Source organism: Perissodus microlepis, chromosome 16 (genome assembly GCF_051167445.1).
Source record: "Perissodus microlepis isolate ML-2025 ecotype Zambia chromosome 16, ASM5116744v1, whole genome shotgun sequence".
Lineage (NCBI taxonomy): Eukaryota > Metazoa > Chordata > Actinopteri > Cichliformes > Cichlidae > Perissodus > Perissodus microlepis.
This window is the reverse complement of record NC_140476.1, coordinates 19,882,004-19,908,370: the sequence shown is the minus strand read 5'-3', so window position 1 is coordinate 19,908,370 and position 26,367 is coordinate 19,882,004. Positions and strand designations below refer to the sequence as shown.

The following is a 26,367-nucleotide window of genomic DNA, read 5'->3' as shown; positions in this document are numbered from 1 at the left end:
TAAACAGGTTGATGCATTGAGATTGAGATCTCCTTTTCAAAAACATTTGTGTACAGAAAGAAAAAGAATACAGGGATTCAGATGCAGATCCAATGAAATCAGAGACTTGTTGCTTGTTCCATTTAAATCTACTTTTTTATTTAATAGTAATCAAAGAGCAGAGGTAATCAGGCAATCTTTGCAGTATAACTTTGGAAATAAATATCACACAATACTACCATCACATCTTTTCATATTATAGCAAGGTTGAATAAGAAGATTCAGCTTTGATAAATTACAACTGTGAGACTGAATCAAGAAACTTGAAGATGGATGCAGAAGCATGCATATTAGCAATATTACCATAATAACACATAGACAAAATTGTGACTTGTAAAGCTATGTGATGACTAATGATTGAAAACAGAATTTGTTTCAAAATATGAATCCAATCTTTCCTTTTAATTCTCTTCATAGGTGTTCCACATGGGTCTTAAAAGTGAGACTAGCATCCAGGCAGAGTCTTAAACATCCATAAGAATCAGTAGTTTCATTTTGTTTCAATATGGACTGGCTGGATACTTTTAAATAAGCTTGTGTATAATATAGACCTCGTTTTATCAGAATTTAAAACAAGTTTAAGTTGATTAGTGAATTCTGAAATATGTCAACTCTAGATTTGCTAGATTAAGGGTCGAATTAGCTGGATATAAAATAAATAATCAGATGTAAAATCTGTAAGAGTATGGGGCTTTTGTACAAATATAAATGATTTTTCTCTGTTGAGGAATATTTTGGGAGTTTCTAGTCTTAAAAAAAGAAAAGGGGCCAGAAACAAAAGAAACTTTAACTCTTGAGCCACACATAAATAAATAGATTTTAACCGTTCATTGCACAGTGGATAATTTAACTTAATGATGCCACCATTATGCAGTTGAGCACATTTTACAAATTTAAATTTAAATGACAGTTCCCTATGCTGGCAAAAAATAATAATTTTACAAAGATACTATGCATGGGTGCCTTATAAACTGTTAAATTGTTTTATTATTAGCGCAGACAGAGGTTAGGCTTTTACTTTGGAGGCCCTTTACCGGAAATACAATTGTTGACGCTACAAGCGAGCCAAGATGGCGGAGTACCTAGCATCCATTTTTGGGACAGAAAAAGATAAGTAAGTATTTAATGTTAACTTGGTAATTTCAGTCTTAATTTTCATCTGTTTATCCTATGGCTACTTTTTACTGACAGGATTTGGTCTTGTGGTATTTACAGCATGGAGCTGGCTAGGCTTCTGTGGCTTTATCTGCTAGCGCGATATGCTAGCTTTCGCAAGTGAAAAACCGCGCCGCTCGTGCTAAAAGCTAGCTAGCAACATCTGGGTGATGAGTGCTGAGCTGGTCAGAAAGCAATCACAGCGGGTAACTTTAAATGAAAATATAGTAAATTCACTAATCAAAGTTGAGCGTAAGTGGTGCACAAACTAGACCCTTTATTGGCGTTAACAAATATCATACTTTGTAAAACTCACACGTGTTTGAAACAATGGAAACCTCCAACATACTACAAGTGCTCCTTAATCGCATTTAGGTAAATAAACTTCGTCTTTGTAATTTGTCTAGACCGCTATTTTATTCATTGTACTGTTTTCGATTGTCCTCTTTCCGAGTTGTAACAGTTAATTTGCTGAACCGCCAACAAAAAAGCGTTTTTATGCCCAATGAAGCAACGTAGCCTCGTAGAAATGTAAAGCAGACATTGAAATGAAAACGTGTAAAACTTCATGGGTTGTTATTAAAATTTTTTTAATAATAATACTGAGTGAAAACGGTTCAATACTGAGTTAAATGATCATGTAAAGTGAAAGTGGAATGTGTAACCAGCAGTAGTTTGGGTGTATTAGAGCAGGGCGATCTTGAAGAAATTGAGCTGATTTTTTGTACAATAGAATTTTGAAATTTACTATTTAAGTAAATGGTACAACTCGAAGGTGATGGAAACGTACTTTTTTCAGTATTATAAACAATTCTGAAATATTGGGCCATACAGTCATCCGAAACAACAGTTGAAGAAGAGTGTGCAGGCAGGAGGAGTGTCAGGGGTGAGACCTGCTATGATGTATGGTTTGGAGATAATGGCACTGACAAAAAAACCAGTTGAATATGCTAGATTGACATTGAGAATGACCTTGATGGACAGGATTAGAAATGAGTATATATGTAAAATAGGATGGCTCAAGTTGAGTGATTTGGAGACAACGATAGAGAAGCAAGGTTCAGATGGTTTGGACGTGGTGAAAATACTGGACAAAGGATGTTGAATATGGAGCTGCTAGGAAGGAGGGAAAAGAGGAAAACAACAGAGACAATTGATAAATGTAGTGAAGGAGGAAAGGCAGATTGAGGTAGGAGCAGCTGGAAGAAGATACAATGAAATAAGAAATAATGTCAGTAGTCATGTAAACTACCAGGAGTTCACAGGGTTTTCCATACTTGTTCTTTTTAATGTTATTTGTTATGTGTTGTATGTTTTCTAGTCCCATCTAGATCTTTTAGGGTATCAGTTTGTTTTTTTGTATTCAGAAATATTAATAAACATTGTTTTTATGTTTACCTCACCTGAGAGTACAGCCTCCCATTTTTCAGTGCTCTTAATATATTTTGTTTTACAGGGTGAACTGCTCTTTTTATTTTAAAATTGGTGCCTGCCGACATGGTGACCGCTGCTCCAGATTACACAATAAGCCGACATTTAGCCAGGTAAGTTGCCGATCCTCGAGTTTTATTTCTAGTATTCAAATTGATAAAAGAGCAGCACAGACCTCACAGAAATGGCAGATAAGAGTTAATAAACTGCGCACAAAATAAAAGTGTACTTTACAATCACAATTTTTGATTTTGGGATTGGCTTGATCTGCTAAATATTGTAATTTGATACCCAATGTGTATAAGTGCTCATCATCGTCCACTTTTGTGCTTCAGACGATTGCCCTCCTGAACATTTACCGGAACCCCCAGAACAGCGCCCAGTCTGTGGACGGCCTGACCTGTAAGTTAAAAAAAAAAAAAGTAAAAAAATAGGCCATCATTATAAAATTATTAAAATATTACTATTATTAAAAATGTGGTCTGTGAGTGTCTGAAAAGTTATTTATTTTTTATTGACCTTTACCCATGTTGTGTCTGTTTGCCACCCGTGCTGCTGCGAGTAGACAGCAATTGAGGTTTAAAGTGACACAATGAAGCGAAGCTTATCAAGCCCTTTCTAATGTTTTTATTTACATAGTTAATTAAAATCAATGTGTTAGCTGTACTTACAGAAACACGCCAACTGAAAAGTGTCTTCTATCTGGACTATAGCAACAATTACACTGTGTATAGATTATTCATGTCTACATCTTAAGCACTTATTCACTGGATTTATTTATTCTGTTATTTATAACAAACTGTTGGTTAGCTGTTTTTTAATCTTATTCGACATTTGTTACATTTAAAGGTAGGGCTGCCACGATTAGTCGACTAGTCACGATTACGTCGACTATCAAAATCGTCGACGACTGATTTAATAGTCGACGCGTCGTTTGAAGCTTTGTAAGATCCCAAAAGACGCAGGAATAAGTGGTAGGATTTAAGAGTGTAATAACGCACTGAAACAGAAGATGGCAGCACTGCATGTACAAGGATGCCAGCTGCCGTTAAACCCCGAAGAAGAAGAAGAAGCAGTGTCCCAGAATTCATAGCGCAGCCCAGCTCAGTTTACAACAATGGCGGCAGCTAGTTAGTTTTAATGTTACTCTTATTATTCTTTCTGGGTCACAAAATAAACATTTAACATATTTTCAGGCGAGAATGTAGCTGTGTAAACCTCAAATATCTGCTCAGTTTATCAAGACACCACATATTTTCAAAAGCGCTCCGACGTTTTCGGAGACGTCTGTTACCCACTAGCTCGATAGCTAGTTCCTAATTTCTTGCTCCAAGCATATGTTGCCAGTGCCACTCATGACTCTGTTTAAGGGTGTTTCTCATGTCTCTTCTTCCTTTTTTTAATTTTCATTTATCAGATATTTTGAATGCTAACTCACACCTATTAATTTAAAGAAATGCATTTGCACTTTAATTACATTTACCACCTGAAAACGAGCAGTTAATGTGAACTGACCATTGATGTCATTGCAAGAAATTATTTTATGCAACTTAGTATTTGTTGCTGAAACTGTGAATTATCTCTAACCACTAGGTACCATCAGTGACACGGAGATGCAGGAGCACTATGATGAGTTTTTTGAGGTAATTCATTCCCTTTTGAAGTATTTCTCATGTTGTGCCTCTTTGCCTCAAACCATGACCGCACCACTTTTCCACTGGTGCATTTTTTTCTAACCGTGTTTATGGTAATTAATGAAGATCTATTCTCAAGAACTAAAAATAAAAGATGCAAAGTTGTTGGATTGGTGTGACATCATGCAAAATATAGTTTTTGTTGGGCAATTGGATGACAACTGATGTCATTCTGATGTCTGTATGGTGAACGTCAACCAGCAGTCAGTTTGCTTAGTCTAAGATAAATACTGGATATGGGGAACAGCTTGGGTTAAAACAGCTAAATGTTGTGTTCATTGATTTTGAAAAAGATCTATTTTGGTGCTCTTTCAAAGATTTTACATGTGTATCTTAACTAACTGATAGCTGCTGTTGCACATTCGCTGAACAAACAGAAGAGTGGGTTCAGATATCTTCTTCAGCTTCCCACTGAGAAAGGAGTCGTGCATATTTTCCTTTAACGGGCTCTTAACTGATTTGTTGTAGTCAATGCTCACAATGCGCACACAGTGTTGGGAAGGTTACTTTTAAAATGTATTCCACTACAGATTACAGAATACATGCCCGAAAATGTATTTTGTAACGTATTCCATTACGTTACTCAATGAGAGTAAAGTATTCTGAATACTTTGGATTACTTAATATATTATCATGTTTTTTACAACTGCATGAATGTACGATTGCTGTGTGATTTATTACTATTACTGAAGGCCCGCGGCTCCGAACCGTAGTAAAGGGACCTCTGGCTAATACGTCGGGTTCTGTGTTGGGCTCATAGCCGAAAACTAGCTTTACTTTGTTGTCTGAGTCAACTTTGCTAGCGAGAGACAGAGAGAGGCGTTGAAAGGCTGCTCCAACGGAACTTATTGTTTCGGAGGAAAACAGGAACACAGTGTACAGTCGAGTCTTAATAGCTTACTTACAACTGTGCTCGTCAGGCACTCTTCTTGGCTGCAGTGGTTATTATTATATTTACATGCTTCCAGCTCCCGTTTCTGCTCGGTGACAGCTCGTACTTTTCTACTTCCTTTTTCTCCCTCCTCACGCTCAAAGACACATAACGGGTATGGCAGTCCATTCTCCCTGGAGCACGGACTACACTGCCCATGAGGCTACATTCTTTAGGGCTATGCCTGTAGCATTCTGTAGCTTAGCACAACAACAACAAAAAGGCCTCTCTCACCCAGGAAACACACAGTCGCAGAGAGCACGCGTCACCCTGTAACCATGGCAACCATAACGCTGCCGCCTGGAACATAGCTGTCAAACAAAACCCAAACAGTCCTGACCCACGACAATATGAAACAGGAAAATACCGCAGTGTAATCCATTTATTTCAACAAAGTAACTATATTCTAAATACCACCTTTTTAAATGGTAACTGTAACGGAATACAGTTACTCATATTTTGTATTTTAAATACGTAACGGCGGTACATGTATTCCGTTACTCCCCAACACTGTGCGCACATAACATCAGACTTGACTTCTCTATCATTTCCTCACAGGAGGTGTTCACAGAGATGGAAGAAAAGTACGGCGAAGTGGAGGAAATGAACGTATGTGACAACCTCGGTGACCACCTAGTTGGAAACGTGTATGTGAAGGTGAGTGTCAGGCTTCCACTTTCCCTGAAATGTAGTGAAATTTGGCTTTGATCCACTGACATAACTTTTCTCTTCGACTGCCATCTCTCTTTGTAGTTTCGTAAAGAGGAGGACGCTGAGAAGGCTGTGATAGACCTAAACAATCGGTGGTTTAATGGACAGCCCATCCATGCTGAGCTGTCTCCTGTCACAGACTTTAGAGAAGCCTGCTGTCGCCAGTATGAGATCGGGTGAGTTTTACATCAAAGGAAACAGCTTACAAGCTGTATTTAACCCCAAAAGGCCTTACAGAGGGTCCAGAACAGGAATATCCAACACAGTCAGGTTGGGCCAGCTTTCTGATACAGAGTCAGATTATAATAGTTTGGTAAATTCACAGCTAGTGAGCAGATGCCTGGTCCCCCCCCGTTGCATCATTCGCTCTGTTTAGCCAGCTGCTTCAGCCAAAGCCAACACAGTATTTCCAGTTGTTTAATGTTGTGTACCACATGTAATAAAGGACAGCTTCAGACAGTGTCCTAAACTGTTTTTTGTTTTTTCCAACATCAAGTTCATTTGCAAAACCAGCTATGTGTTTCCAGTAGTTCAGTATTTAATTGTTTTATTGAACTAAAGTGAGGATGGTAGAAATATGATATTGTTTAGCAGTGGTGAAATTCTTGTTCGGTATAGGTTTGGCCAGTTTTGATTATTTTAACTTGATGTATGTATGTGTGTGTATGTATGTATGTATGTATGTATGTATGTATGTATAAAAAAAAAAATGTGCTGGAGAGAAACAGAAACTCAGATCTGTTTGGCAATTTCTGATCATTTAATCAGCACAAGTAAAACCTATTTACCAATTAGCTGATTCATTTTAGAGGTTTAAAGTTTAAAGCAGTGTTTGGTATCCTATTCATGGTGCGCCTAATGAAAGTCACTGTCACAGTCCACTCATGAGTACTTCTTTTTTTAAGTTCAAGGTAAAGTTTCTAACTAGAAGCTTCTGTTTGTTCCTGGGAAAAGTAATTAAATTAAATTAATTTTTATTTATAAAACGCCAAATCACAACAATAGTTGCCTCAAGGTGCTTTATATTGTAAGGTAAAGTCCTTAAAATAATACAGAGAAAACTCAACAATCAGATGACTCCGTGTGAGCAAGTGGTTTGGCGAGAGTGGGGAGGAAAAACTCCCTTTTAATGAGAAGACACCTCCAGCAAAACCAGGTTCTAGAAGATTCTATGGACGAGCTAGAGATTAATAATAACTAATGATTAAATGGAGAGTGGTGTATAAAGTCATAGTGATTGGAGAGAAAGAACGGGGAATGAAAAGGATACACTTAATGCATCATGGGAATCTCCCAGCAACCTACAGCTATTGCAGCATATCTAAGGGAGGATTCAGGGCCACCTGATCCAGCCCTAACTATATGCTTTAGCAAAAAAGAAAAGTGTTAACCCCAATCCTAAAAGTAGAGCAGGTGTCTTGTCTCCCGAATCCAAACTGGGAGCTGGTTCCAGAGAAGGGGACCTGAAAGCTGAAGGCTCTCCCTCCCATTTTACTTTTAACTACTCCAGGAACCACAAGTAAACCAGCAGTCTGAGAGTGAAGTGCTTTATTTGGGTGATACGGTACTATGAGGTCTTTAAGATGAGATGGGGCCTGATTATTCAAGACCTTGTATGTGAATTATTTTAAATTAGATTCTTGATTCAAGAGGGAACCAATGAAGAGAAGCCAGTATAGTAGAGAGATGGGTGAAATATGTCCTCTGAGTTCTCTGATTCTTGCTGCCCTGGTTTTCATATGCTTTGTGTGCTCTCTCCACAGGGAATGCACTCGTGGTGGTTTCTGTAACTTCATGCATCTGAAACCCATCTCACGTGAGCTGAGGAGAGAGCTCTACGGCCGTCGAAGGAAGAGGTACAAACTTTGCATGTCAGGCACGTCGTTAAACCTTCGGATGTTTCACATTTTGTCACAGTTCCTAATCCTCTACCTCCTCACACCTACAGCCGCATCAGGTCTCGGTCTCGGTCAAGAGACAGGCGGTCTCGCTCGAGGGACAGGGACAGAGACAGGGACAGGGGTCGAGGAGGCGGCCGTGACCATGAGAGACGTCGCTCCAGAGACAGAGAACGTTCGGGGCGATTCTGAACTTCGAGCAGTGACTACTTGCCCTCCCTGTGTTCATCCCTGTCTTTTTTTAAGTTTGTACCCTTGCAGATCTGTTTTGGGACTAACTGAAAGGTAGCTGTTTCGAAGATGTGAATCCACTGAGGAGTTTGATTTTTCTTGATTTCTGAAAATGACTTTCACTTCATTAAATTTAAATTTGTACCAAACGATAATGATTACTGAGTCTCATTTCATATTTCATAGTAAGCATTCATTTCAAAATCATATATAGCCACTGATGAGTCATTATTCCTCACATGTAGTGTGTTGTTGAACTTAGTCGTGAAGAAGTTCATGATCCAGGATAATTTCTTAGTTTAAAAATTTAAAAAACAGGATTTTCTTGCCCACTCATTTCTGCTGCCATAGTTACTTCCATTTCTATTACATGTGATTCAAGATTTTATATCTCATATAGGCTGTAGACAGAAATTGGATCATTTGTTTCATAGGCGGATAAAACAATATCCGGCTGTGTAAAATGTAAATAAAAACAATGCAATGATTTGTGAATCTCATGCGAACATTTGTTTGTTTGTTTGTTTTATTCACAGTAGAACAGAACTGAATGTTTAAACTACAGCTGAGGATTAGGGCCACCGAGGGGAAAAACATGGGTATGTCCTTTTTCTTCTTTTCCAGAATTCTGAGAAAAAAGTCAGAATTCTGACTTTAATCTGGAAAAGGAGAAAAAAAGAAAAGATGTGCCCACGTTTTTGTTTTTTGTTGGCCCTAATCCTCTTCCGTGGGGAACTGAGACCAGAGGCCCATACTATGAAGCACTTTTGTCTTATCCAGCTAATTTCAGGATTAACTCTGCGTTTCCTGCACATTTAAGGTGGTTCACTTCTTAAAGGAGGAATATCTCCATGGAAACCTATGCTGTGACCATAACCTGCTCTGAAGCCGGTTGTAGTTTTAAGATTACAGATCCGCTGGTATGAAATCACCCTACTGACCAATCAGCTCTCTGGAAAATAATTTAAAGTATTATCGCTCTATAAATACACGATGTCAAAATAGAGCATTTATTTGTGTTTGCTGACATCATCAAATTTGCGCAGATTCTGGATTTTGTTCCGCTTTAAACAACAAATGCATAAAGATTTTTAAAAAAATATATTTATTATAATCCCTAAAAGCATAACGCGACTTTACGATGGAGTTGTAATTTCAACAATATTGAATTCTATTAACCTCTTTCCCCGTGCTTCTAACCTCTTATAATATAGTTTTATCTCTCTGAAGTCAGTCGCACCGCTTGTGATTGGTCAGATTCTGCTAACGCCACCCCTTTCATGTGAACGCGCAGGGAAACCCAGGGTTAATCTATCGAGTTGATCGTGTGGCCGCTCATTGATTTGATTTGTGCAGGTTACAGGTAAGTTGATTCAGATAATGTGAAGATATCACCGAATGTGCCGAGCTAGCTTCGTTGTCCAGGACCCAGATGCTGGACTTTTGGGAGAGGATTGTTGTTCCATTGTTGTTCATAGAGGATAAGTTGCTCGACAGTCCCGGGTCTTCTTTGTTGTATTCGTCATCATTATTTTTCATAATGCTCCAGATGTTTTCATTTGGTGAAAGGTCTGAACTGCAGGTAGGCCAGTTCAACACGTGGACTCTTCTACTGTGAAGCCATGCTTGTTGTATAGATGCTGTAGGAAGTTTAGCATTGTCTTGCTGAAATACGCAAGGCCTTCCCTGAAGAGGAGGGGGGGCATGTGCTCATCTGATCACAGAACAGTTTTCCACTTTGGCTCGGTCCATTTTGAACGATCTTTGGCTCAGTGAAAACAGCAGCATTTCTAGATCACGTTCACGCACTTTCTTTACACGATGGAGCTTTTGTGGTTGGTACAGTGAACTGCATTCACAGAAAGTGATTTCCATGTCTGCTTTTAATGCATTTCAAAGACCCAAACATCACTGGCATCCACTACAGATTTTCATACAAAACTTTCTCCAGATTCTCTGATTTTTTTTTTTTGACGATGCCCGGTAGCAGCACTGTGAACAGCAATGATGCCAGAAACGTAGTATATATTCTTCACGCCACAATATATTTTAGGAGAGTGGCAGTTTTTGTGATTTTAAATCAAACAATCATTATGCGGTTGAAGCCCGGACCTTTAAATTCATTTAGATTAGGAACGCCCCATTTTCAGAGGCTTAAAATCTGTATAGATGTAAAATTACAGATTAAAAACACGTTAATTTGAAAATTAATAAGTTATATACATGAAAGTTCTCAGAAATGGCTTCTTTGTAACAGTCAAAACCACATAAGCGTGAAACTGAAAGCCCACTGCTAAACCCTGCTGTGTGAGAGACTTCTTTGTATGTTTGGATAGTAACGGTAGAAAATATAGATACATTTTGAAGTAAAAACAGTTCTATAAAAAGCATCCTGTGATCGCTGAACATTCATTGTAAGAAGCGTCCACGCTGCATGCTATTGGACATAAATGCTCAGGGGCAAGACCAATCACTGTGCGCTGATTGGCGGATGGGGACCTGAAAATAAAGCGCAGAGAACTCAGGTGTCCATCAGACAGCTGCAGGGGTTCATGTCCGGCACACAGGTGAGTGCACTGCCCTTTTCGTGTTGCTCAATATGAATGGCTTTAAACACAGCAGAGATTCAGTACTCTGGTGCACAGCTGTGGAAAGACTGGTTTTGTTCTTATTTCCAGGCTTTCCTGAACTCACTTGTGCGTTATCAGGAAAACAGAGCCCAATTTTACCTGCTGAGATGTTACGACGTTATTACAACGTTGTTATTTTATGCTAGTCGTGAGCTATTGTTATGTCGGGAGAAAATATGAACATATTTAACTATATTTGACACTATTAAATTTAAAGGCCTTTTATCTATTAATTGTCTAGCTTGTAATTCCCAAAAACTGAATTTGTATAATGTGAAACGAGGAATGGCTATCACTTTTTAAATTATTAAATAAATCGATTTGTTGTTTACTGAAGCAAATGCCAATCGGGGAGAATGTGTATCATAATTTTTCCAATTCATATTCATGTTTTGATTTTAATTCTGGAGCAAAAATGTGCTTTTGCTTGTTAGCCAGATGTGTAAAGCACTGCACTGTGGACAGTGTTGGGGGAGGCTACTTTTAAAATGTATTCCACTACAGATTACAGAATACATGCCCGAAAATGTATTTTGTATTCCGTTACGTTACTCAATGAGAGTAACGTATTCTGAATACTTTGGATTACTTAATAGGGGAGAGCGGGGTAAGTTGTCACACGGGTAAGTTGTCACACTGTTCATAACTCCAACACTAGAGGCTCTATCTCAAAAATGAAATAGCCACTTTGTGTGACTTCTTCTTCTATAGTCAACCTCCTGTTCACATGTGGTCAAGACTGCTCTAATCTGAGGTGAGCACATCTTTTTTATTTTTTTGACCTAAAAGAAAAAATAAATCACTTTAAATTTTCTTCAGTACAACTTTGTTAGGTATAGATGTTACAAATTATTATTTTACACAAAATAGAGGAGACATTAACGTGTCTTTTGATACTTCAGCTGATGTGCTATGTTGAGCTAACCCTGACATTTAGCCAAAATTAGCATAAATGTCAGTTTGGGGCAAGTTGTCTCATTAACTTTGGGGCAAGTCGTCACACGTCCTTTGAAAGAGCCAAGAGCCTTCCTTTCCACTTCCTCCATGTAAAGGTTGGCTACAATGGGTGACCCACACCCAGTTTCACACCTTGGCTCAGGCGATTAGAGGATCATCAGGGGGTCCTTTTGTCCCTCTGTGGGGGGATACTCCCACTAGGTTTATATCTGGGACTCTCCACCATTTGACCTTAGAACTGAAGAAGCTTCTCGGATGAGAGGTGAAACGTCTTCAAGTAACTTAAAGAAGTCCAGACGCTCCTTTGACCCTAGTGGATAAGTTTTTCGTCCACTATGGTCTTCCGGCTCGTATCCATTCAGACCAGGGGCGAGACTTTGAGAGTCGTCTGATCAAAGACTTGTTGAAGAACATGGGGATACGGAAGTCGCGCACTACTCCGTATCATCCGCAAGGAGACCCTCAGCCAGAGCGGTTCAATCAAACGCTGCTTTCAATGTTGGGTACTCCACGTCAGTGGAGCCAGCATGTCCCTTATTTGGTCCATGCTTATAACAGTACAAAATGTGATGCAACTGGTTTTTCGCCATACTTCCTAATGTTTGGCCGTGAAGCCAGACTGCCAGTGGACTTGTGCTTTGGGACCACAATTGACAAAGCTGAGGAAAGTCACTCACGCTATGTGTCAAAGCTTAAAGAAGATCTCCGTCAAGCCTACAAGCTAGCATCCGAGACGGCAGACAAAGTCCATCAGAAGAACAAAAAGGGCTATGACAAGAGAGTTTGCTTCCAGTCTCTAGAAATAGGAGACAGAGTCCTACTGAAGAACTGGGGTCTCAAAGGGAAGCACAAGTTGCAAACAAGAAGAACCCAAAGCCCATTTATTTAATGGTATTGAGTAAATGAGGGCTACATACAACTGCATGAATGTACGATTGCTGTGTGATTTATTACTATTACTGAAGGTCTGCGGCTCCGAACCATAGTAAAGGGACCTCTGGCTAATACGTCGGGTTCTGTGTTGGGCTCATAGCCGAAAAATAGCTTTACTTTGTTGTCTGAGTCAACTTTGCTAGCGAGAGACAGAGAGAGGGTTGAAAGGCTGCTCCAACAGAACTTATTGTTTCGGAGGAAAACAGGAACACAGTGTACAATTGAGTCTTAATAGCTTACTTACAACTGGGCTAGTCAGGCACTCTTCTTGGCTGCAGTGGTTATTATTATATTAACATGCTTCCAGCTCCCGTTTCTGCTCGATGACAGCTCGTACTTTTCTACTTCCTTTTTCTCCCTCCTCACGCTCAAAGACACATAACGGGTATGGCAGTCCATTCTCCCTGGAGCACGGACTACACTGCCCATGAGGCTACATTCTTTAGGGCGATGCCTGTAGCATTCTGTAGCTTAGCACAACAACAACAAAAAGGCCTCTCTCACCCAGGAAACACACAGTCGCAGAGAGCACGCGTCACCCTGTAACCATGGCAACCATAACGCTGCCGCCTGGAACATAGCTGTCAAACAAAACCCAAACAGTCCTGACCCACGACAATGTGAAACATACGGAGCCCCGGAGGGGACATGGGAGAAAAAAAAATTAAGACGGACTTTTGCAAGAGCTCGCAAAACTTTTGCGAGCTCTCGCAAAACTAACTCGGGATCTCGCAAAAGTTTTGCGAGCTCTCGCAAAACTAACTCGGGATCTCGCAAAAGTTTTGCGAGCTCTCGCAAAACTAACTCGGGATCTCGCAAAACTTTTGCGAGCTCTCGCAAAACTAACTCGGGATCTCGCAAAAGTTTTGCGAGCTCTCGCAAAACAAACTCGGGATCTCGCAAAAGTTTTAGCCGCATTCTTCGGACGCCGGCTCGAAGCCGACCGGGAGGCCGAGGCACGATGTGCCGGGAAAGCAGTGTTCCTCCCGGCTGTAGTGGGTCTCGCAAAACAAACTCGGGATCTCGCAAAACTTTTGCGAGCTCTCGCAAAACAAACTCGGGATCTCGCAAAACTTTTGCGAGCTCTCGCAAAAGTTTTAGCCGCATTCTTCGGACGCCGGCTCGAAGCCGACCGGGAGGTCAAGGCACGATGTGCCGGGAAAGCGGTGTTCCTCCCGGCTGTAGTAGGTCTCGAGCTAACGGGAAGAATGCGGCTAAAACTTTTGCGAGATCTCGCAAAAGTTTTGCGAGATCCCGAGTTTGTTTTGCGAGAGCTTGCAAAAGCTTTGCGAGATCCCGAGTTTGTTTTGCGAGAGCTCGCAAAAGTTTTGCGAGAGTCCGTCTTAATTTTTTTTTCTCCCATGTCCCCTCCGGGGCTCCGTACAAAGTAACTATATTCTAAATACCACCTTTTTAAATGGTAACTGTAACGGAATACAGTTACTCATATTTTGTATTTTAAATACGTAACGGCGGTACATGTATTCTGTTACTCCCCAACACTGACTGTGGAGCTGTGATATAAATGAGCAAAAAATGATTAAACACTAGAAAATTATGTAAGATCTGATTCCCCCCCCCCCCCCCCCCATATAAATAAATTGTACCAGACACATATTTTGTGGGGGGTCAGTGCTGCTGCCTCACAGCAACACAGTTTAGGTTCAAGCCTGCTGGCTTGCTTGGGCCTGTCTGTGTGACGTGTAGGTGGCCAGACTGTACCAGTGTGGGTTTTCTCCCACTGTCCAAAGACAAAGTTGGATAAATGGAATGTGGAGACAGAGACAGAAGAAGCAACAAATTCTTAAAATTATAATTGGAAGATATCAACCCAACTGTTTAATGCTAGTTGTCTTTGAATTAATGCATGGTTAGATAAAATAAAAAATACAGCTTGATGATAATATATGTCTCTTCCCACTGCAGCCATGGCCTCTGTTTCTGGTGCTGCATCCTTGGAAGAAGTTCCTTCTCCTTGCACATCTGCAGCTAACCCAACAAATGCAGAAGTCACTTGTGCTACAGCAGCTGTGAACAGTTGTGACAGGTTATCTGCTGATGGTGAAGATAAGGATGAATCATTCACTGAGAGTAAGCTGGAGAACACAGACGAGACTCCCGATGAGACGAAGTGGATCCGTCCTGATTTGCCCAGCAGATGTACTTGGAAGCTGGGCGCGCCCATGTCAGAGTCGCCTCATAGCCACTCAGCACGGTAAGAGTCTGGAGAAATAAAGAGGTCGCTGTGTCTTTAAATAAAACTAGTGACTCTGTCCACTTCACTCTTTGCAGCAGAGTTGAGTCACCAGCAATATTTAATTCTGATTTGACAAACAGATGTCCCACATACACTGATGTGTCACTTTATTAGGTACACTTGTTCAACTGCTGGTTAATGCAAATATGTAAACCGCCAATCACATGGCAGCAACTCAGTGCATGTAAACACGATCTAGATGACCTGCTTAAGATCAAACAAAGCATCGGAATGAGGGAAAATGGTGATGTTTTTCCACCACATTCAGACAGTAGGGTTAGAATTTGATGTAAACAACACGAAAACATGGCTCCATCTTGCCATGTATCACATGTATCAGTGGTTCTGGCACTTTGTGTTGGTGGATTGGTGTACAGGGTTTTTTTGACACTTTGCCCTCTTTAGTGTTTGTAAAGCTCAGATGATCTCAGCTCACAGGTCACCACATCTCAATCCAAAAGAAAATCTTTGTGAGGTGATCGAATTGTGGGATAGTATCATGTCGACATGGACCAGAATCTCTGAGGAATGTTTCCCGGGTTGGTTTTCAAGCCAGTTTTGAAAACCAACCCAGTGCTAGCAAGGTGTACCTAACAAATTGCCCAGTGAGTGTATGTTGTGATGATATTTCTGACAATTCCACTAATTTTGGTTAAACTCTCATCAGATATAATGAACATGAAATCCTGTATGGTATCTCCTAGTGTGTGTTATCTCTTACATTGCAGCACCAAGCCCTCCGGCATCCTCCCCAGCATCCTTGAGAAAATTGGACACACACCTCTGGTTCGCTTGAACAAAATCCCCAAAGAGTTTGGGCTCAAGTGTGATATCTGTGAGTAAAAGATGTGACAAATTATGTAAAAGTAAGAAGATGATTAAAAAAAAAGACTTATTTTTGCTTACGGTTTTGCAAAATCGTTTTTATTATTATTATTTTGCATTCAAGTAGGGCTGCCACGATTAGTCGACTAGTCACGATTACGTCGACTATCAAAATCGTCGACGACTGATTTAATAGTCGACGCGTCGTTTGAAGCTTTGTAAGATCACAAAAGACGCAGGAATAAGTAGTAGGATTTAAGAGTGTAATAACGGACTGAAACAGAAGATGGCAGCACTGCATGTACAAGGATGCCAGCTGCCGTTAAATCCCGAAGAAGAAGAAGAAGAAGCAGTGTCCCAGAATTCATAGCGCGGCCCAGCTCAGTTTCCAACAATGGCGGCAGCTAGTTAGTTTTAATGTTACTCTTATTATTCTTTCTGGGTCACAAAATAAACGTTTAACATATTTTCAGGCGAGAATGTAGCTGTGCAAACCTCAATTATCTGCTCAGTTTATCAAGACACCACATATTTTCAAAAGCGCTCCTACGTTTTCGGAGACGTCTGTTACCCACTAGCTCGATAGCTAGCCGGGGGCAAGGCTCACTAGAGCCCGTGAGAACACCGGACTCCCGGCAGATCGTTTTCAAACCCACCGCTGTCTTTCGCTACTCAGGTTAAATATATATAAGGCACTTAGATAACTTAAAATGTTATTGTTTGGCTTTTTTTAGTATTTTATTTGTTCCTGAGTAAATCGGTTTGGCTGAGATTAAAGTTATAGTTTTTACACAGCTGAATAAACATCGAGCAGACAGCTGATTATCAGAAGTGTGAGATGCTCGAGAATTTACTCCTTGTCCTGTTATATTTTAGATAGCAAGGAGTTTATTAAACTTCACCGAAACAATCTGCAAATGTCATTAAAATTTAATAAACTATCATCTTGTCTTTATTTTTAGTTAGCACATACCTTAAACACTTAAAGCTGTAAGCTAATGATAGTTACATAAGAGCAGATGCCGCTGGTGCAATAAGCTGTACGTTTTACGTCCAGTGGATGATGATCTGATTAGTCGACTAATCGCAAAAATAATCGGTGACTAGTCGACTATCAAAATAATCGTTTGTGGCAGCCCTACATTCAAGTAAATAAGTCTAATTGAAAGTTTGCTTGTAAAAGCAGAGGCTTGAATATTACACAACAGGGTAAGCTACTTAAATAAATAAGTAAAAAAGAAAGGAAAAGGAAACTTAGAGAAAGGTTCACATTTTTCATGCTTTAAGTTTTAGTACTATACAAAACACATTTAAACAAAATTAACCTTTTAGAATATAAAACATGACATTAACCTTAATAAATAAATAACATGATCCTTAACCTGACTGCTATCCATGTACTTGTACTGCAAAGCTACAACTTTAATCCAAAAGATATGGGTTTATGGATATTTATGGATGTGAAATGTTAAGTTTTCTCTCTGAATAGTCCCCTTCGCTCACCCCAAAATGACGCTGATATGTCCTTGCAAGAAAATGAGCAGGAGTGCAGTCTTCTTATTTTCAGGATAGAAGATGCTTTAAATGTCCTAACAGCAGCTTTATTGTTCTCCCTCCTAAGCAGCGAGAAAGCTGATAAGTTTACTGTGTTTAGTGGGGTGAAAAAAACTCTGCTTGGATGAGACTGTAGCTGAGCAGCAGCAGATTACAGAGTGAAATCTCACCTGGCTTACCATATTTGTGTAAAAGAACGTCTTTTAGGGGATATGTTGTTAAGTTGATGCATCCAAGTGGAAGAGGTGCCGTTGTTTAAGCTAGGGCTGTTGATCCCACTGTGTCCCTCTTGGCTTCCTGCTCAGCTGTTAAAAAGGGAGCGTTGAAGTATCATGTAGCTGGTGGCCTTATGTTTTTTCACTGTGCAACTGTTGTTTTCTTGTATGAGGGGGCAGCTCGCTCCCCTGGATGGAGAGGTGAGACTGAAAGACTCTTTGTTCTGTCATCCAACAGAGTAAAAAGAAAACCTTTGCAAATAAAATGCAGCTCTAAACTTGAGAAATAATAGAATTTATATTTGTTCCGGTACCTTAACAACATGTTGTTGCTGATGCAGTAGCTGGCAGGCATGTCATTATCCCTGTGTTGCTATGAGTTTGCAAAAGAGCAGATCCAGATCTCACACTCCACAAACTGAATTTCCTAATTACTTCAAACACAGTCAGTCAGGATTACAGAGGGAGATCTGACATGAACTGTTCTCTGTGGAAATAAAAGACGTGGACTGGCATAGACACGGACTTTCAGCAGGACAAATAAAGGCAAAGAAAAAACTAGATTCTCGTGGGAACCAGAATCTAGTTACAGATGACAGAAGCATGCTTTTTATACTTGTTAACCTTTTAGCGGGTGACTGGGGAGTCATCTAAGTTTAGAGTTTTATATAGAGGTTTTATTTCAAAAGCTTTAAGATGTTTCCTCTCAAATTACCAACCATAGATGGGTCGTCAGTGGCCTGGTAAAGGTTAATAGATTAACTATTATTCTTCTCTCTGCACTGGTTCAGTCCTAGTTATTTACAATGCATATTTAATTTGTCACGCATTATCTAATGCAAACCTTTTGGATTAACTTTGAACACTCCCTGATGCAATATATCTTTTTTTGTTTTTAACGGGTGACTGTGTTTAGTGGCCAAGTGTGAGTTCTTCAATGCAGGAGGTAGTGTGAAAGACAGGATCGCCCTGCGCATGGTGGAGGATGCCGAGAGAGCCGGGGTCCTTAAACCAGGAGACACCATCATCGAGCCCACCTCTGGAAACACGGGTACATCAGTTTGAGCGAATGAGCTGACGGCTGTATTATAACTATATAATGAAGGAAAAAGGTCATTTATATAAATCTTGCTCTTTGTGCAGGTATTGGCCTCGCCCTCATAGCTGCAGTAAAAGGCTACCATTGCATCATTGTGATGCCTGAGAAGATGAGCATGGAGAAGGTAAGTAGCTCTGTTTCTTCTTTTCAATGTGAGGAATTTATTGAAGTCTCATCCTCTCCTGTGTCCTAGGTGCATGTCCTGCAAGCTCTCGGGGCAGAAATTGTCCGCACACCCACAGCTGCAGCTTTTGATTCACCAGAGTCTCATATACGTACGGCCTGGCGTCTGAAGAACGAGATCCCCAACTCGCACATCCTCGACCAGTATCGCAATGCAAGCAACCCCCTGGCTCACTACGACACCACGGCTGAGGAGATACTGGAGCAGTGCGATGGTTCGAGCTGATAAAAACTCTGATTTTTGATGCATCTTCTAGCTTGAAGTTGAATTTTTTCAAGAAATGACCCCCCCACACCATTAAACTACCACCACCTTGAACCATTAACACAAGATGATCTTATCTTTTATGCCAAATTTTGACCTTACCCTTCGAATGTGGCAGCAGAAGTTTCCCATTCACTCCTGTCAGTGACACCCAGTGTGGTCTTTTGCTGCTGTAGCGCAAGATTTGTCTTGTGCAAACAGAGATGATCTTTTGCAGACCTTAGTTGTAACAAGTGATGATTTGCCTACAGTTTTACGGTGTGTGTTTTATATTTCCTGGAACTTAGATCTATACGTCAAACTGACATGAATGAAGGAAGGCGTAAATAGTTTTTCCTGTAACTGCGAATCCTCATGGAACAGGTGTTTATTTGAATCCCAAAAATGTATATTTTTTGTAGTTTGGAAAAGAAAATGTGTTTCTGTTTTTAGGTAAATTGGACATGTTGGTGGCCGGAGCCGGCACGGGCGGCACACTCACTGGTGTTGCTCGAAAGTTAAAGGAAAGATGTCCAAATGTCAAGGCGAGATTCCCAACCCACTTATCTAGAATCTGAAATAAAAGTTTTGTTTTGCTGAGATTTATATTAATCAGTGACCAATCCGTATATTGGCAGCTCCAACCCTGCACCGTTTGCAGCCTCTTACCTCAGTTCTCATCTGTTTTTTAGATAGTCGGTGTGGATCCTGAAGGCTCTGTTCTGGTTGGCTCAGAGGAGAAAAGTGAAAAGGTTCCATTTGAAGTGGAAGGTATTGGATATGACTTCATCCCCACAGTACTGGACAGATCTGTGAGTATTTTTGTTAACGTGCACATTTGTAAAGTGAGTATTTTTGCTAAACGCCCGTCTCTGTTGAATCTGCACAGATTGTGGATGTTTGGTACAAATCAACCGACACAGAAACGTTCCTTATGTCCCGCAAACTGATCAGAGAGGAGGGTCTTTTGTGCGGTAAGTTCATATCAGTGAGTTGTGGTATGTTATGAGCAACCTCTTCCTCAGTTCGCTCTAAATGATCGATTTGCCTGTTTTGCTGAAGGTGGCAGCTCTGGCTCAGCGATGGCAGCAGCTGTGAAGATGGCTCAGCAGCTGGAGGAGGGGCAGCGCTGTGTGGTCATCCTGCCTGACTCTGTCCGCAACTACATGTACGAGACACAATGGCAGATACACTTTGAATCCAGTGAGAGTCTGGAGTGCTCACAGGCCTTCATGCCTTCAAAAATACAGTTGTGGGCAGACGTTTACATGCACTCATCATGCCCATGAACATCAATACTTTTTAAATAGGGTTGACGTTAGGACTTTTCGATGGTCATTTCACAAGCTTGCTATTTCCATTCCAAAACCAGTTTGGATGTGTGTTTGTGTCCTGCTGGAACACCTTAATGTGTCCAGGTTTTATCAGGTCAAGTTTATCTAGCTGTTAATTTGATGTAACGTTTCAGAATTTAGAGGTAGTTTTCCTTCATTATTTGTGCATCCATACACACTACTGGGCACAAAACACCCTTGAGCATGAACAGATGCTATAATGTTCTTTGTTGTGAAAGCCTCAGCTTTATTCCTACAAATACACCTCTTGTTACTGGCCGAATAGCTCAGCTTTTGTCCCTTCTGATCATAAAACGTTTCTTCAGAAGGCATTTGGCTTGTCTATGTGGGGCAGCTGCTCTTTTCCGTTGAACTTGAAGCTGCTGATTTTGGGTCAGGGGCTTGTACTTTTTTTTTTTTAGACAATTAAAGATGTATGCTTTATAATCTTTCCCCCTTTAAAAAGAACATTTTAATGAAATCTTTAAAAGCCAGTGAATGAGCATATGTACCAAATTTAACCACAGACCATCCAATAGTTTTTAGCTTTGTCCTCAAAAATGTGTAAATGTGTGTAGAAATGAATCAGTCCACTGAACAGTTTAGAGATCTTCATGGTTTCAAAGAGTTGGACTCTCTTCTTCTGAGCTATGTCTGGCTAAAAGCAGTAATCATGTTGCTCCCACCAGCCATTAGTTAGACAAGAATTTAAAATAAAAGCACTTTTTTTTGAAACCCTTTGTGTGGATGTTTTTCCCATTATTAAGGACAGAACAGCAGTGACAGGAAATGAGAGAGGAAGAGACACATGTGTTTCAACTAGGATGCTTTCTTTCTTTCTTTTTTTACAGCCATGTCCTATCCCTAATCAATAAATCCCACAATAAAGCTGTCAGCATTAAAAAAAGAAAAACTGATGTAAAGCAGTGATGCAGCTGATAAATAACAGATTGTCTAGAGTCAGATGTGTTTTAGGTGGAAGTCTGGCTGAACTTCAGCACACTTCTTCAAATTCACCCGTATCTACCTGCAGGTCAAAGTTCCCGAGGGATCAGTGGATGTGTGAGAAAGGCTTCCTCTGCTTGGATGCTCAAATGGACCCAAAACCCTGGTAAAAAACAACAACAAAAATCCGCAAATCAGCTATAGCTTATACCCCTCAGAGAAGGTATGACGGGGCAGATGGGTGTTAAAACCTCTGTTTTTCCGTCTTGCAGGTGGTGGAACCGGACTGTTCAGAGTCTACACCTGTCTGCCCTCCTCACCGTCACACATTCTGTGTCCTGCCAGAAAACCATTGAGATCCTAAAGGAGAACTCACTGGATCAGGCACCAGTCGTCACTGAGTCAGGGTATGTCTCTTCTTCTCTATATCAGGTTAGTATTATAAATGCTCTGTTTGGATATGACCTTGTATAAACAGGAAGAGGACAGGAACTTCCAGCATAAACACAAACAGTGGTCTCCATGGAGATTTCAGAGAAACAGATCTCATCCTCTGTATCGTCATCTTCGCTTGTGCAGAGCAGCTAAATGCTCGGCAGATGTTCCACAGGTTGTACTTTGATCTCAGGATTTCACACTGAAACGTGGCTCTGTTCTCGAGTTGATGGTGGAAATTGAATTTCGGGATGACATCACAGTGTCAGGAAGAGATTCTAACACTTTGTCTGTGACCTTTGTCTTGTCTAATCTTTTTGTCTTATTTTCATCTTTATACTGCTCAACTGAAATATTTTTAAACATAAATAATATGAACATGTGAAGCTTGTATTTCTCACAGCTTTTAAAACCTCAGTGATTATTTATGCTTTTATTAACACTTCCAACAGTGTTGCCACCTGACTTGTAGTCAGAGATGTTAAACTTTGCAGGGATGTAGTTTAAAGACGTGTGTGGGCAGCTGGAAGTCTGATGGGTATATACACATACATTACAACCCTGTCCCTCCAGTGTAAATCCCCATGTGAGGTATCCTTATTTGAGTGTGTAACCATATAAGTTGGATCTCGTCTCAAGATAAACTCTAGTTAAAAACTACATTGATTAATCATCCAGTTTGGTTACCCATTTTTTAATCTTGACATTTGGTTGAAATAAGCAGACAGAGACACGATGGGTTAGTCTTCTCGTCACCTGAGTCTGATGGGAGTTTGTGGGTTTTGTGTATTTCCACAGGGCCATCCTGGGAATGGTGACTCTGGAAACCATTCTGTCCTCTCTGTTGGCGGGGAAGGTTGAACTTTCAGCGGCTGTCAGCGCGGTGCTCCTCAAAGCCTTCAAACAGGTCAGTCTGAGAGTGCAGAGCTCTTCATGGCGACCTTTGATGACATAATGAACGTTTTTACACGCTTGTTTAATCTTCCTCCACTTGTGCTTTCAGGTGCACCTGACAGACAACCTGGGGAAGCTTTCCCATATCCTCAAAACTGATAACTTTGCCCTGGTGGTTCACAATCAAACTCAGTGTGAGAAAATTAATTTCCTAAATAGTGTTTATACAGGACATTTATGTGCAGATAATTTTTATAATGAGCTGTTTATTGCGTGGTTGATAAATGTCATTCACAAAGCTTCATTTTGGTTATGACACCCAAAGACACTGATTTATAATCACACATTTGCATTCTCCTGGATCATGTTCGCATATGGCTCTTTCTTTCCATCATTGAGCTAAAACCTGTATTTGTGGACGACATGGGAAACTTTGTTCATGAGCCTGTGCAGTAAACAAACCACAACAGTCTTCTGTGTTTAACAGGAGTTTTGTGTCTCTGTGCAGACGGGGTCGATGGGTCGGCCCTCCAGAGGGAGATTTTATTTGCTGTCGTGACAGCGATTGACCTTCTCTCCTACATCACCACACACGAGGGGCAGGACTGCAACCATCAAAGTCAGGCGGTGTAACCCAGTGACTGTGTCCTGTTTAATGTGGATTTTACTTCCTGTTCATTGAGAGACAGCAAACAATCACCTGTAGTGTCACTGAAATAATCATAATAATAATGATGATGATAACAATAATAGAGCTCCAGAGAGGACAGAGAAGTTGTAAAGCACTATTCATAGCTATTTTTGTTCTCTTTTTTAACACTTTGTGCATCCTGTAATGAGTGAAAAATCTCCAGTTAAAGGGCAACTTAGTTTTTTTCTGGAGGGACGTTACCATCATCTTTCTGGAACTGACTCTTTTCTCTTACAATACAGTAAAAATATTTCTATTCTTTGCATTTTTTTCCTGCCACACATAATGTCTTTTTTAAGTGTGGTGCCTCTGTGTTTAGTGTTTTTTCTTTTTTGTACATGTTTTTATCAATTTGCTTTATTTGCTCCGTGTAAGTCACTTAGCATTAGCCAAGAAGTTAGTTTATACATTTAAAAACTAGCAAACCAACATAACCTAAATTTGACTAAGAGAAGCCTACGTTGATAAAATAGTTTATTATGTTGAATAAATGAATATAGATACAATTATGTCCAGAAGACAGTTTGATATAAAGAGAGGCATATTTTGTTTCTTCTGTGTCCCTCACAATGCAAAGCATATAACATCATGACAATGTTATTGGTCAGTTACAATGTTGATCATGGACCAATATTATGATGATGTGGCAGAAACGGCACCAATAGGAGATATCAGATGTTGTTGGTGTTGTGCCAAAAAAGCCAAACAATGATTTCTGCTGTTCTCGTGTGCTTTTTATGTCTAATATTTACTTACATTGTAATTAGACTGTAGTGAACTATGGAACTCCAAAGTGTTCAAAATTAAAGAAATAAATAGGTCAAGATGAAATAAATAACTATGTGAATAAATAAGACACAGATATGTAATGTGAGAATGATATTGTGAAATAATGGAACACATTTTGAAAAAAATGCTCATTATTGTGAAATATATTACATTCTGCTATATAAATTTACTTATTATTGTGAAATATTATTTCATGGTCATTATTTTTCACAATAACAGAGATTATTCCTGAGGCATTTTATTTATTTCCAGCCGTTTATATTCCAAAATGTCCTTTTTTCAAAGTCAGTCTTTATTTCAAAATCCCGTTTTTCCCGACGGTCTATTTATTTCATAATGCGACTTTTCAGCAGAATGACTTTGCCTGTCAATCAAGAGAGACAGGGCGGAGCCAGTTGTGTGATTGGTTGCTCCTTTACTCAGACATAAGTAATAGCACATGAATTGTCGATTTAGGTTTAATGGTGCAATGCGTCTCCTATGCAGCTGGCGGCAGTATGCAGCTCAAAATAAACTTAAGGCACCGACAAATGCAAAACACTGGGCGCGAATAACGTTACAGGTGTATCAATTCTTGTGAAGGGCATGGCTGCAGGAAACAAGTCCGTTTCTGAGTTACTCAGAGAACTTGCTAACCGCTTAGATTGAACGTCTTCACCTCAGTGTGAGTATTACAGCAGTGTACTGGAGATGAAGTGGTCCCTGGTCCAAGTTCTCATCACAACCGCACAGTGTTAACGTTAGCAAATGCTAACGCTATCACAGCTAGCTCCACTCCACGAAACGCTGTTCAGGGTAAGTAACGATATGTTATTATTGCTTGGTTAGTCTGTCTGTCTGCCAAAAATGAGCTTTTTAATCAGTTTAGTCACAGATTTTTTTTAATACTGTTTTTTATCATAGCAAAGAATTCTATAAATTAGGTAAGAGAAAATAATTGTCTTCTGGGTTAATGTCTGTATTACTATTTACATTGTTGTAGGTAATAGTTATTCATGACTGTTTTAAAGTGGCTTATCTTCTGTGCTAATATGGAAGACAATTAATCTATGTGAAAGAAAAGAAAGCAATTTTAGTTCAACGTAGTGATTTTGTAAGTGGGTATAATTTGAAAATGCTTTTACTAGTACAGTGGATGTTCTTTAAATATTTAACATTTAAAGTGTGTGTCACTTTACATACTCCAACTTCAGTTTTGGTTTGGTCTCACCGTTGTAGGTCATAACACAAACAAGTCGTCAAGTCAAGCAGCTGAGGAAAGGGCTTAAGGAAACCATGGTATGGCCGCTTCTGACAGAAAGATCAGACATCATTCCTCTTTTCTTACCAAGGGAATCAGAGACTGCTCCCTGTTGTGAGGTAAGGTCAGGTCACATCTTTTAACATCTGAATAGTAAAGGGTATTTGGTTAATTTATGAAGGATGAACATTAATTATTGACACAAAACACCAATATACTATTTTGTATGCTTGGGTTAGTTGAACAGCTGGATTACATTTAATAAAAAGACTACAAGATAAGTAAAGCTATAAAATGACTGTGGCCTGCCACAGAAGATGAAGATGAGGAAGAAGAGGAATGCTCTCGAGGATAAATGCAGAGTGGTAGGTTACCTTCGGTCCTTCATTGAAAATGGTAAGTTTGCTGCGATAGGTATTTTGCCATTGGTTTTCTCTGATTATACTTTGGTAAATTACATACAGTCCAGTGATCTTGGGTCATTAACAAAGTACACTATAGTATAATTTTGTTTTGTTATTTGCTCCATGCAATACATAAAAAACAGAGTGGTGGCATTATCAGTTGCACTAGAATTGTATGTAGACTACTTTTAGCTTTGTTAACATAAAAATATCTGTAACAGCTACAACAGCAATTTGAGTGGGGCAAAAATGTCTGGTGCCCTGTATGTAAGTGGTCATCTTTTATGGTATTTCTCCATAAAAGATTCAAAATAATGAATATAGGATGTCATTATAGTTTAAAACAATCTTCTGTTGCAGCATCTTGTGCACAACAAAAAGCCCTCATCAAGTTTTGGACAGGATGGGAAGTCTTGCCGAGAGAAATGACTGTGGAAGTGGTCAACAGCAGTCTTCCACCGGTTTTGAAGTACTACGTCCTCCTGCACACTACTGTACCTATGAGTCATCTCTAATGGACATTCAGGTGTGTCTCCACTCTACTGACTCAGGTTTTGGTCTGGTTTACGATTGATTCCATAACCACATGGTAAGATTAGACCATTTCTTCTTTCTTGCATCACATTACTGTATTCAGTGTTCAAAGAA

General features: G+C 39.9%; 2 protein-coding genes and 1 long non-coding RNA gene across 3 annotated transcripts; all 3 read left to right on the top strand.

Annotated features, from left to right (window-relative positions):
• The first annotated feature begins 1,048 nt into the window (after nucleotides 1-1,048).
• On the top strand, nucleotides 1,049-8,239 carry u2af1 (U2 small nuclear RNA auxiliary factor 1). The gene is made up of 8 exons (XM_084908248.1): nucleotides 1,049-1,153; nucleotides 2,651-2,738; nucleotides 2,961-3,027; nucleotides 4,219-4,268; nucleotides 5,809-5,907; nucleotides 6,004-6,137; nucleotides 7,725-7,817; nucleotides 7,910-8,239. The coding sequence occupies exons 1-8, from the start codon at nucleotides 1,110-1,112 to the stop codon at nucleotides 8,049-8,051; spliced, it is 717 nt and encodes a 238-aa protein (XP_084764374.1). The 5' UTR covers nucleotides 1,049-1,109; the 3' UTR covers nucleotides 8,052-8,239.
• Nucleotides 8,240-14,538: 6,299 nt separating this feature from the next.
• On the top strand, nucleotides 14,539-24,176 carry LOC146370792 (cystathionine beta-synthase-like). Its single transcript, XM_084908722.1, has 14 exons — nucleotides 14,539-14,825; nucleotides 15,596-15,702; nucleotides 18,378-18,512; nucleotides 18,605-18,684; nucleotides 18,754-18,958; nucleotides 19,441-19,532; nucleotides 19,680-19,799; nucleotides 19,877-19,961; nucleotides 20,050-20,155; nucleotides 21,355-21,432; nucleotides 21,539-21,673; nucleotides 22,500-22,608; nucleotides 22,705-22,789; nucleotides 23,104-24,176. The coding sequence occupies exons 1-14, from the start codon at nucleotides 14,539-14,541 to the stop codon at nucleotides 23,226-23,228; spliced, it is 1,749 nt and encodes a 582-aa protein (XP_084764848.1). The 3' UTR covers nucleotides 23,229-24,176.
• A 323-nt stretch (nucleotides 24,177-24,499) lies between these two features.
• Nucleotides 24,500-26,289, top strand: LOC146370791 (uncharacterized). Its single transcript, XR_014797228.1, has 3 exons — nucleotides 24,500-24,870; nucleotides 25,294-25,434; nucleotides 26,080-26,289. It is a non-coding gene; the product is annotated as an uncharacterized LOC146370791 (long non-coding RNA).
• The last annotated feature ends 78 nt before the right edge of the window (nucleotides 26,290-26,367 follow it).